At 37.4% G+C, this 13591-nt stretch overlaps 1 protein-coding gene across 8 annotated transcripts in view; it reads left to right on the forward strand.

The window, feature by feature from the left end:
* Positions 1-13591, forward strand: part of TRAPPC12 (trafficking protein particle complex subunit 12) — a 53567-nt gene that overhangs the window by 8994 nt on the left and 30982 nt on the right. For all 8 annotated transcript variants that reach the window (XM_074581763.1, XM_074581768.1, XM_074581761.1 and 5 more), the window contains exons 4-5: positions 6516-6629; positions 7492-7630. In XM_074581763.1, coding sequence (XP_074437864.1) covers positions 6516-6629; positions 7492-7630 — 253 coding nt within the window. The remainder of the gene's footprint in view (positions 1-6515; positions 6630-7491; positions 7631-13591) is intronic.

Raw genomic sequence — 13591 nt, forward strand, 5'->3', positions numbered from 1 at the left:
ACAATACTTCCTAGATTACATCTGCAAATGCAGATACCAGCTCTGTTCACCAGGGTCACAAAAGAATATCTTAAATTGGATTGATTGCAGTGTACATCCTTGAGCAGTAACTTCTCAGCTTCCTTATAAAAGTTCCAGTAAAAAACATTTACTTTTACAAGTTAAAAGACAGTTCTGTGTGTAAGATCAAGTCAGTGCTAGCAACAAAGAATGTTGGAGACTGAAGTCCTTTTTGGTGGTTCATAGTACAAACAGTCTGCAAAAGTTTCCTCAAGTACAATTAGTTGTCAGAAGGCAAATGTTATCAAGAAGGTGGTAAGGTAAACTTTCAAAGGTGCACTTTTTCTGTTGAGACCACCAACAGCAGAATCATTTCTAAGCCAAATCAGTTGTTCACCAGGAACTGAACTCAGATTGTTAATCTCTGCTACAAAATTATGTGTTCAGCATGAATTTGGTCTCTGGTTTATTTAGTAAGGTTTGTACCAGTAACCCAAAGACAGATAGTTGGTTTATTGAACAACTCTACTTTCACATTTTAAACTTCCACTGTGGAATGGGTAACCATGAATTGGAAATGCTTTACTGGTAAGCTAATGGTGGGGAGGTTCTGCAATTGAACTAGTTTTACAGCTTTGAGGCTTTTAAGAGATACAGGAGTGCTGAAGCAGTCCCACAAAGCAATTCTGTAAATCTATGTACTTATCATTCAGGTGATAACTTGTAAATAGTTACACATCTGTAGAGGCTAAGTGTTTATATTTTTCAACTGGAAAACATAAAATCTGAGTTTTCAGTTTCTGAAAAGTTTTTTTAATCTGGTATAGGAACACGCATTTACCTCTAGAGCAAATAAATGTAAGCAAGAGCTTATCTTCACAGCTTTGTTTTACAGCAGCAAATAAAAGTTATACATACAAGGTGCAAGCTGCAATTATGTTAGTTCCTGTTATTCCATATTTTAGGTTAATTGTTTACCCTCATTTGAACAAATAGCACAGTATTTCTTACTAGAGACCTTTCTGATATTTTGAGTTTTAAGATGTTTGCAGCCATAGGAAAATTATGTCTTTGATAGTTGTCATACCTAAAAAACAACTACTGTATCTTGCCAGTATAAATATGCAAGGTTTGCTCTAAGTATGCAATCATTTCTTGAAGCTACTAGACCAGGAAAGGGTTACTAACTACATTTTCTTAACTGATGTGAAAGTGCTCTACCAATGTAATTTACAGGGGAGAAGAATGTCATAGCTAGTGGAGGAGGACATTTTAATCACTTTAATGGTGTTACATGTAGAGTTAATGACTCCCTTTGAGTCTGTCTTTAAAAAAAATCATATACTGTTACTTTTGCACATGATTAATGTTGTGCTCTTACGTATATTTTCAGATATAACAAACTCGGATACAGTGGTATGGCATTCATGTTCACTTTAATAAGTTAGAAATTATCCTTAAAAATATGGAGGCAGGAGGGGCTGTGCTCCTTTATTTCTAAATCAGTGAGCAATTTCCAACATTTTTGTAGCTGGTTTGAGAAGATGAGAGACAAGATGTAGCACAAACAGTAACAGGGGACTTGTGAGGTGTAGTTGCATTTCTATACTAAAAGGCATCAGTTTATTGGATAAAATTTCAGTGGCTTACCTCTGAGTCAAAATTGTTTTCCCGAGAGACTGAATAATGTTATAAATTCTCTTTGTGTATCTGGTGAGTTCCCTTTCCATTGAACACTTTTCAGTTTATGTCCAATCTGCATGACTCTTTGCTTGACAGAAGAATTCTACCTGGGTATTACCTGTATTTGTTGCATCACCTGAGCTTTGCTACTTTCATTCAGGAAAACAATGTACAGTATGGAAATATAAATGCAATCATATGTCAAAGATCTTTGTTCAGCTGTAATTAAAAGATCAAGCAAATTTGACCTGCTCAAGGAGACTTCCAAGAATGCATGTGAGACAGTGGTATTCAGCTATTCGGTGGTCCTGCACCTGGGTCATGGCAATCCCAGGCACAAATATAGGTTGGGTGGAGAATGGCTTGAGAGCAGCCCTGAGGAGAAGGACTTGGGGGTGCTGGTGGACGAGAAGCTCAACATGAGCCGTCAATGTGCACTTGCAGCCCAGAAAGCCAACCGCATCCTGGGCTGCATTAAAAGAAGCGTGGCCAGCAGGTCGAGGGAGGTGATTCTGCCCCTCTACTCCACTCTGGTGAGACCTCAACTGGAGTACTGTGTCCAGCTCTGGAGTCCTCACCACAAGAAACACATGGACCTGTTAGAACGAGTCCAGTGGAGGGCCACGGAGATGATCAGAGGGCTGGAGCACCTCTGCTATGAGGACAGGCTGAGAGAGTTGGGATTGTTCAGGCTAGAGAAGAGAAGGCTCTGAGGAGACCTTATAGCAGCCTTCCAGTACCTAAACAGGGCCTACAGGAAGGATGGGGAGGGACATTACACTCAGGGAATGTTTTGATAGGACACAGGGTAACAGCCTCAAATTGAAAGAGGGTAGATTTAGATTGGATATTAGGAAAAAATTGTTTACCGTGAGGGTGGTTAGGCACTGGCACAGATTGCCCAGGGAAGTTGTGGATGCCCCATCCCTGGAAGTGTTCAAGGCCAGGTTGGATGAGGCTTTGAGCAGCCTGGTCTAGTGGGAGGTGTCCCTGCCCATGGCAGGGGGGTTGGAACTAGATGATCTTTCTGGTCCCTTCTAACCCAAACCATTCTGTGATTTTTTTTCAGTCCAGATCAGTGAATAACTTCATAATTGAATGAAAACACATTCTTTCAGATATAGGGAAAACTCTGGTAATTAAAGTTCTTGTGACACTTTGTTAGAAAAGGAAGAAATGTAAAAAGTATTTTTTCCAGACAGGCTATGGATTTGGCTTGTATTGGGTCATTTTACTCGATTGGAAGTTTTCTTCATTTCTGAATCTCAATAATATAACGTTGTCAGTGCTGTTCTTGTATTTGAACTAGTAGCATTCTAATTTTAGTTACTGGAATTCTTTTCTACGCTACATCCCATTCCTTCATCCCTCTTCATAGAAAAGAGGCTTATAGAAGGCATTGGGATGTACCAGTATCTCCGTTACTTTCAACTTTGAGCAAATGGACTGGAAGCATTACCAGATTTTTAGATGTGCATTTATCAGAATTTATAACTCACATTTTTTACTCCATTTCAGATTTTTTTTGGCTGTTTCCTTTTATTGCTTTTAATAAAAAGGGATCATGATAACATTAGTTGGGTTCTTAGTTTGAAAATCATAGAATCATAGAATTGCTGAGGTTGGAAGAGACCTTTAAGATCATCAAGTCCAACCATTAGCCTACCCTGACAAAAGCCACTTCTAAACCATGTCACTAAGTGCCCCATCTACCCTTTTTTTAAACACCTCCAGGGATGGTGAATCCACCACCTCCCTGGGCAGCCTATTCCAATGGTTAATAACCCTTTCAGTGAAAAAATGTTTCCTAATATCCAATCTAAACCTCCCCTGACATAACTTGAGCCCATTTCCTCTTGTCCTATCACTTGTCACCAGGGAGAAGAGGTCAGCCCCCATCTCTCTACAACCTCCTTTCAGGTAGTTGTAGAGGGTGATAAGGTCTCCCCTCAGCCTCCTCTTCTCCAGGCTAAACAACCCCAGCTCCCTCAGTCGTTCTTCATAAGGTTTGTCCTCCAGACCCCTCACCAGCTTTGTAGCCCTTCTCTGGACACGCTCCAACACCTCAATGTCCTTCTTGTAGCGAGGGGCCCAAAACTGAACGCAGTACTCGAGGTGGGGCCTCACCAGTGCCGAGTACAGGGGGATGATCACTTCCCTAGTCCGGCTCACCACACTATTCCTGATACAGGCCAGGATGCTGTTGGCCTTCTTGGCCACCTGGGCACACTGCTGGCTCATATTCAGCCGGCTGTCAACCAACACCCCCAGGTCCTTTTCTGCCGGGCTGCTTTCGAGCCGCTCTGCCCCAAGCCTGTAGCGCTGCATGGGGTTGTTGTGACCCAAGTACAGGACCTGGCACTTGGCCTTGTTGAACCTCATGCCATTGGCCTCAGCCCATCGATCCAGCCTGTCCAGATCCCTCTGCAGAGCCAACCTACCCTCAAGCAGATCAACACGCCCGCCCAGTTTAGTGTCATCCGCGAACTTACTGAGGGTGCATTCGATCCCCTCATCCAGATCATTGATAAAGATATTAAAGAGAACCGTCCCCAGCACCGAGCCCTGGGCCTTCACAAGTTAAATATCCGGACTAGTATGTGAAAAGCACAGAAATCATACGAGCTGTTGCCTTTCTTTGAAAGAACAACAGCTTCATATTTTTTGTGAAAAAAAGGTTTGCTAATGTGTTGTGTGGAAAGCAGTTCTGCCAGGCTGATATGGTGTTAGTGAATCGTTTAGCAATAATATCTGGTTGACAGTATTTTCTCTAGGAAAAAATGTTTTCACACAATTGCTGCTGGAGGACCATGTCCCGATCATCATAGAATAATTATTTTATTCTTTTAGAATATTCATCAGTATTTTTGGTGCTGTATCTGAAGCTGTAGTATCCATATTTGCTTTGAGCTTCTACTTAGGACTTACAAACAAAATTCATCCCTATTACTTTCAGGAACAAGGCCCTGGGTTGTAAGGACTATGTGGCTGTAGACCAAAGGAAATGGGAAGGTGACTGACCTGCAAGGTTTTGAGGGGTGTTTAAATAACTGGATGAAGATTTCTGGTGGGCTGGCAACTGTAAGTCTGGTACAATTTGCCAGAGACAATAATATGTCCTACTAATTTCAAATTAAGTTATACTGCCAGCAGCCTTCTATTAAGCTTCCACAGAGAATTATGCTCCATGACCAGCAGGCATCTCTAATTTTGAAATCATGATGAATATAATGTTTCATTTTCTAGCAAAGACTGTTTTTACAGTGGTCATCAGACTTGCTTCTCCTGGCTGTCTTGTTCTAGAAAGAAAAAGTATTTTTTGTCCATGCCTGAAATGGAATTGTAAAAATTGTAGCACCTAAGTTTGTCATAAATATTCCATTATTATTTTTGGATACTAACTCTCACTTGGGATGAAAAGTTGAACAGTTTTAGAGTCTGTGTCTGCTTCTGTTCTAAGGATAATAAGAAATTAATTTGTCTCTGCAGAAGAGGAATAAATTTCAGGTAATCCATGTCAGCGTCTTTGAGCTTTTCTAAGTTGATACAGATATATGTCGAAGGATGTTATAAATGCGTTATCAATTCCCACTCTTCCATAAGAGTGTAGACATCTCACAAGCTGCTGTGCTGCTTCGTGGTCTTGCTGTCAGCCAACTTCGGTATTTCCAGTGGAACTTAAATTTTTATCAGGGATTTGACAAGGCAGGGGAGAGAGATTAGGTGGTCAGTGTGCAGTGATGTCTGTAGTGGCCCCTTGAACTATATGGCTGCAAATTAGGGGCCAGAGTGTATGAAAACTTCATCTTTACTATTAGTTTTTATGTTTGCTATATTGACATATTTTCTAAACTCTAAACATTGCAGAGAATTTAATAAAATACCAATTCAAGGTGAGTACCTGAACTTTGCAAGCACTGATATAAACATACTCTGTTCCTTTACATTTCACCAGACAACATGCCAGTTTTCTATTATATTAATTATATTTATTTTTTTTTATTTAAGAAACTATTTGAAAAAAGATTACTTTCAGAATTTGTTTTGTAATGACTTGCTGGATATGTTTCTTGAAAAACTCTTCTGTATGATAGAAAAGTATGATGGCTTAAAACCTGTGAAACATTAGTCTGTGTTTTAAGTTTTTTGGTAGCGTTAGCTATTTACAGCAGAAGCATAACAGGATGATGGTGTGACAAGACAGTTTGACTTGTCTAACTAGGAATGGGTTTGTTTTATGAATGAAAATACATATATATAAAAGAGTATTTTTAAGGTAGCCATGCAATGGAAATTCAAATATTTACATTTCGTAGGTGAAAAAATTGTTACTGATTCTGTGTTCTGGGCAATGTTAGGAAAGTCTGTTTTCATTAAATGAACTGCATTAGGGGTTATAATCCGAAATACTGAAGTCAGTGGGGTAGGAATAGACATTAAATGCTTTATAACAGTAGAGTAAATTGGATGTGATCAATGAAATATGGCTGAGAATTTTTTTCGCCTTTTGAAGAGAAAGCAAAATTGTGAATATTATAGTATATTCAGGTATATTAGCAAACATGATATAGCTTTAAGTTCAGAATCCCATACGGTGGTGTGTATTGTTTTGTCTTAGTGATCTGCTAATATTAACTCTCTCTCATGCTTGAGTTCACCTTTTGCCTAATTAGATGTGCAGCTTTGACAAATGACATTCTGCTTCTCACCGACCAGCTCTTCTGACCTTGTCATTATTACTGATGGGTACATGTAGCTGCTTCAGGCAAAATAAGCACTTGGGCATTTTAGGGACTTTATGATTTTGCTACTTACTCTTTTCTTCTTCCCAGAGCAGTAAAAACTGGAGGGCAGCGGTTGACTTGTGTGGGCGGCTTCTAAGTGCACATGGTCAAGGCTATAAAAAAAGTGGACTGCCTACTAACCATACAACAGATTCTTTACAGGTATGTTTAAAGATACAACCTTGTCGCTTTTTTCCAGCAATAATCACAGCGGCATGTTTTTTAACATGATCCAACTTCTTTTCCTAATTATTAGCTAGAAACTGAGCTTGTTATTAAAGCATTGTAGCAAATCAGTTTTTCTGTTCGCTTATTATAAGTAGGTCTTCATTTAAAACAAAATATTTTTTTAAAGTAAAATTCTGTCTTGATTGTACGCTTTTAAGGGTAATCACACTAGTCAAAAGGAATATGTTTTGCTAACTTGTAAGACTCACTGTGCTAAAGTTCATGGATGGTATCTAGATTATGAACTTCGTAGTAAGATTTCAAGTGTTCGAAGACTATTTCATGATGTTAAGAACCCAAACTAATAAAGGTTCATGAAATATTACACAGGTTTTACTGAACAAAACATGACCAGGTGACAAGTCATGGTTCTGGCCCTGCTAACTATAAAGCTGTTGGAATTTCACCAAAATCATAACAGATTTTAAGAATTGCATAAAATTGGAAAAATAATTAAAAGTGAGATTGATAATTCTTCCATGCTAACTCAATTTAAAGAGAGATGTTCTGATTTTGAAGCAGGCTAGGTTTTAAACTTCATCTTCAAAATCCCAATACCTTTACAAATAATTAAAACATCAGTCCTCTGGGTTTCGTTTTAATGATCTTATGAAAAGTATTCTGTGAAAGACCATGTAAATAGAAATCCTGATTCTTATCTGTAAGTAACATAGAAACTCTTTACTCAACTTTATCAGAAAAGCTTAGAAAGTTGAAATTGTATTTGGATGTGGCTTGAGATAGAAGTTAATAACAGACCTTGTGTTTTCCTTTTTTTTTATGTATTAATTTTTAGCTGTGGTTTGTGAGACTAGCATTGCTGGTAAAACTGAATCTATTCCAAAATGCAGAAATGGAATTTGAACCATTTGGAAATTTAGACCAGCCTGATCTTTATTATGAATATTACCCTCATGTATACCCTGGACGAAAAGGTAAGATACTTGATTTATAAAATGCTTTTTATTTTGGCCGTTTTTACCAGTCATTATAAAACAAAGGATTCAGGTGTTTTTTTTAATTCTAAAACATTGATGAACTTTGGATTCTTTCTTCCCCCCGCCCCCGAGAGACATAATTAACTGTATTATTTCCTCTTAAGTTCACCCAGGTATTATCAGTATGTTATTTTAACACTCGCATGTCCATGCACATGTGCTAATACAGGTATTATTTTCTTAGGTTTCCTGGTTTATAGGATTATGAATAAAAAATTAGATCTAATTTGATAGTTTTCCATAGTAAAAAAATACTGGTTACATGTAATATTATTTGCTTAGTAATTGACACTAAATAAAAATCAGTAATATACTGTCTATTCCATTGTTGAAGAGGAAAACAGACACCACAAGCCTTATTTCTTTATAACTGGTTTATCTCGAGTTATAAACGCACTACTTCCCACTGCTCCCTATAGCAAATACATTAACCAGATAGTTCCACTACTCAGGTTATTTTAGTCTTCTGGGAGTCTGAATTTGAAAAATTGCTATCTTTAATAGCAATTTCACTCCTGGTCAGGCTATTTTGAGATTTTATTTTTCCGCAATTTGTTATTTAGAAATAAATAACTCTGACACAAGTACACTGTTGAGTGATCCTGCTGTTCTTTGGCTTTCGTATTTGAACCACAACGTATAATAAAACACTTGGTTGAAATAGGCAGCGCCACTCTGAAAAAAAATATAGTCTATTTTTCATAGATGCTCGTAGTCTCAATGAGGAAAGCTAGAAAGACACAGAGGTTTTGAGGTTGCTGAGGAAGAGGGAAGTTGGTGTCAAGAAAGTTCAGCATTGTTTCATCTGTTTAGTGATGCAAGGATCAGTTGTAGCCCAGTAAGACCAATGATGTGGACTGCCTAGAACAAGTCCATCTGACCTTACTCAGCATCTTTCAGGCAATCACCGGCAAAAATTTCATGTTTTGCCTAGAATATATGCAATGCACTGAGAAGGAACTGTGTTATTTTTGAGAGAGAGGTGTTGATCATCAGGTTGGACAGCTCTTTGGATCTGCTTACATTTTGGTAGCAGATGAAGTGCTGCACAGAAATAGTCTTCCTCCATCCGTATGTATGTTTCCACATCTTTTTTTCAGTATTAAAAATAAGTTATTTTGCCTGAGAAAAGAGTCCTTGCAGGTCATGTCAATATTTGAGGCATTTCAGTCCTCTTGCCACAGAGCATACAGGTAGCAGCAGTTCTGGACAGTCTGGCCAGCTGTTGCAGACACCCATCCTGTGACTGAACTTTGGATCCAAACTGTCTTTGCAGCAACCACTCAACCACTCCAGCTATTTCATACAAATTATGAAGGTGTCTATGACAAGCATGGTGAGCATAAGGAAAATATTCTATTTCATGATTATATGCCTCAGTTCATTTTTAACAGTCGAACATACCAACCGGGACTATAATCTGATCATCTGTAAGGAAAATAAGATCAAGGTTGGATGGAGCTGACCTAGTGGTTGTAGATATCTTATATAGATACAATGTGATTAAGATGTGGGAACAGCCATTAAACCTTCCTTATGCAGTTTTGAGGAGAGCGAGAGATGCTGTTTGCAGGGAAGTAGGAGAAAGCAAGCAGTTCTCTTCTGGCCAGCGTTCAACTACACTACAATTTTGTGTACATGCATCATTAACCAGCTAATTTAAATAATAAAATAGATATAAATCATTCATATATTTTTGTTGAAATATATTAGTATGAATCCACAATCCACTGCTGTTTGCTAATTTTGCATATCATTTTGTGGTGTAACAAGCATAAAAGGAAGAGTTTTGTTTCAACATTTTAATTTTGATTCATGGTATTTAATGGGGTAGCGCACTTTAAAATCAATTTAAGAAATGAGAGTATAGATATAAATGATGTACACATTAATTGTAATACATACAATATTTTGCATCATTTCTTTGTATTCAAAATATTCATAATAAGAAAATAAAAAATTAGAAAGTTTTCTGTGCTTGAAATAAAGAAAGTTTTTATACCTGAGCTTCTTACAGCAGTGAGGATAGTCCCTCATCCATTAATCTCTGAGAAATATACCTCCAAGAATTGAAATTCCAAGTAAATGTATGAGGCGTGGAAGATGTTTTTTCCATTAATTTAACTTAACATGGCCAATAGGTCCTCTTAATTTTCCTCTGAAGCGCTCCCAAGGCACTTTCCCTTTCAGCAATGGTCCTAATCTCTGTTTCGTCCTGAGATTTTGTACGGCATTTGCAGCCAAGCTGTGTATTGATCCCACTACTGTTGTCTTCATCATGGCTGTAAGATTTAACCTTTATGAAATCTTCCCTTCCTGGTTTCTACCAGGAAAGTCTCCTTCTTTGATCATCTCCGTTGCCTGCAGGTGTGTACCATCTGGGGCGGGGGGGGTGGAATCTACTGGGATCCTTGTACCAGCCAGCAAAATTAGTTAAGTCACTCTTTGATCATTCCTGTTTGATACAGGGCAGAGAGCACAACCTTCTTATTTCCTAGTAAAATCTGGGATGGATTTATTTCTTCTAAATTCATCTACAGAGAGAAGCCAAAAAGTCTGATTTTATGTATAGTTTTTTTGTTTTGTAATAGGTAGGTACTTAGGTGAGGAACTCTTATTCCAGATTGCTTCCTGCACATCTCCATTCTACTTTGTGGAGTGCATACGGCTGAATTTTTGTCATCATTCTCATGACTAATGGATTTCAGGATTTTATTAATTTTTTTTTAGGGTTTTGACTTTATATTTACGTGGTCTGACCCACTTCTATTCATATCGTTTGTTTCTGTGTTCCTCATGATACTTCATAAAGTCATTGTATGACAGATCAGCTAACCTGAGATATCCTTTCCATTAGTAATGCCTATGTGTTCCTAAAGAGTGAGAGCCAACAATTAAAATGGAACATTAAAATGCTATTTCATTCTTTTATGAGATAATTTGGTCTTGTTTCTGCTAAATAGACCAGTAAGTTACAGAAAAGTTAATGCTACCAAAATCAGTGTTCTAAAGCTACAGTAATTGAGAATAATTTATTTTGAATTACGGAGGAAAAAAAAAAACCCTGTGCACAAGGAAAAATAGGACTTTTATTCCCCTGACCAGAGGTTTATATGTATGGATTTTTTCCTTTCCCCTTTTCATTCTCCTTATGATGGTACAGCATCATCTGTATTCCTCTAACATGAAATCAGTCTTCTGTTGTCTGGAAAGCACCTAAAGAAGGAACATATTCTTAAAAATTTAGTTGTATGTGCTCTAGAAACTTACTTCATACTGTACACCTTCCCATGAACTCTCTTACTGATTCTAACACAAGGGTTTTTTTAAGATGTGGCTGTGTTGCGACCATAGGGATACACCAGTGTGTGCTGCAATAGGTTGATACTTTCAGATAGATAGTGACAGTTTAAAAATAAAAAATGTATATATTATGTATATGTAAAATATATGTATTTCTCTCAAAATAGTGTGAATCTAGACATCAATCAGCTGTTGTTTTAGCATATTTCGTTAGGTCTATACTACTTTTCTGACTTTACTAATATCCACTGTAGTTAGAAGTTTTAGCAGACATACATGAAAAAATTGATACAAAAAATAGTTGGCTGTGTGAGATTTCATTTTTTACATGTCCTTATTTACTCAGGCAGCACTCCTAGTTTTTTTCTTTTATTCGGTTTTGAAATTCAGATATCCGTAAAGGAATCCTATCATATGTGGTCTAGAACGGTCATTCAGAACCATGTCATAAACAGGTTTTCAGTGCTGATATCTAAGGTGAAATGTAATAAATTATTATTATTACTACATTTAATAAGCTTATAAAATAGCAAAAGATGTAATAGGAAACTTGTCGTATGTCTCTCGAAGCAGAGACATTGCGCTTACTGTGAAAACGCGCTTCCAGAATTTTTCTCTAACACCTGCAGAAGGCATTTTACAGACATCTGGGCTGCGTAGAGCTCCAAGGTCTGCCTGCTCTCTGAAGCTTGGTCCTACTTCTGAATGTCAGACTATACCATAAGGAAGAACAGGCATGGATTGGGGAAATTGTCTCCTATGGATTGTGGAAATTCTCTCCTATATGCTTTTACAGTAAACATAGTGATGCCTCTACAGTGACATTTGGCCATTTGGAGTTTACTGTCTTCCTTTCTTCTTCTCTTCTCTCCTACTTGTCTATGGTGGTAGGAGGCAGCCTTACTAAAGCTTCCTTTAATTTTTTCTCAGCATAGTTTATAGCATGATGCTGTAAATGCAATGCCCTTTTGTTTTCATCCTCATCAACTTTTGGTTAGTGGGAGAACTGCAGCAGAATGGGAAGTGGTGTGGGGGAAAAAGAAGAATAATTATGGTGGGTGGGGAGGCAAAAGGGAGTAATCAAGGTAAAAAAAGGGATAAGAGAAGAAATGCACAAACTGAAGACATTGTAGCATGTAGACTGCTCCTATCTGTTAATAAATTTTGCAGGAAAACAGAAGGAAAAAAAAAAAGACTCCCGTCATTGTCATATGTAGTATTGGCTTTCTCATATGTTACCACAAATATTGCCGTGCCTGAACTTGCACTTTGTGTCAGACTGCTTGGAGGAGTTCTTCATTCAAGCTCATGTTGACAGTAAAAAACATGTTAAAACCTCTAGAGGAACTGGGTTGCCAATTATTTTATTTACAGTGCTATGTACACCTCTCTGTTGTCTCTTTAAATTCACCATCTGTTCTGTTGCTTCAGAGCTACCTTCTACCTATGAAATCAGCTAATAAGGCTTGAATAAGTGTTGTGGTTCCAGTTGGCTTTTCAGAGTAGTCATACTTGCAAGTAGAGTCTTTTCTAAAATAATATAGATATTTTAGTTAAGAAATGCATGTATAATTTCAAGGGGGTAGAGTGCTGCACTTAATTGTGCTTTCTTTCCCAAGGCTATTTAGTCTCATTGTAGACAGTACCAGCTTTTAATACTGTTTCTTAAGTGAGTGAGTAACTCGAAATTCTGCCTTGCTACAGCTATCAGTAGGTGAAGTTTATAGCGATCCCTTTGTGGTAGGGCTGTTGTTGCAGAGTTTTTCTGCATTCTTTCTCTTGTATTTTCCTTTCGTCGGTGCAAGTAACAACTCCAGATTACTGAAGAACCTTTCAGAACCAGATCTTAATTCAGAATATCTGTGTTCTTAAATTGTGATGTGTATGAAAACATGCCATTTCAGATAAAATTTTCAAAACGTTTTCTTTCCGTGGTTACAAACATCTAGGATCCTTGCATTTATATGCATATATACATCTCTGTGTGTATACTTATGTATAAAGCACAGTATCTTTCCAAAACTTGATTTTCTGTATTTCTCTTTTATTTTCTCTTCTACTTAATGAAGGAAGGGGTTTTTTTGTTTGTTTTTTTTACTGTTATCCCACTTTGTACTTTCAATAAATGGTGATTTGCCCTACTGCTGCTTTTTGGTATTTAAGATTTGTTGAATAACCTGTAGAAGGCAGATCAGAAAGCATTTCTGGTTACTGATTTAGCAGCAAGAAAATACAAAGATGAAATGTCTAGCCGTTGGAATCATCAATTTTCTACTCTAAAAAGGGCTGCAGATGAGGGCTGCAGTTTGAATTTGATTGGCATAAGGTGATGTTTATGTTATGACAGTTATGAAAATGTGCAGCTGTTCATAAAGAAGTAGAATCTAAAATCTGTAGTCTTAGAAAATTCCACCTGATCTTACTATTTATTCCATCTGTTCCCGTGCTTTTGGTGTATCCATTTTGCTTTAAGCAGACCTTTTTTTACTTTTTAGTTTTGCCTTTTGTATGCTGATAAGATACATGTATGAATGAGATTAATTCAGGCCAAAGTGACAATCAAAAATCATATTCTTTGAAAAAAAACTCTATTGT

This window comes from Larus michahellis, chromosome 3 (genome assembly GCF_964199755.1).
Source record: "Larus michahellis chromosome 3, bLarMic1.1, whole genome shotgun sequence".
NCBI classification, from domain to species: domain Eukaryota; kingdom Metazoa; phylum Chordata; class Aves; order Charadriiformes; family Laridae; genus Larus; species Larus michahellis.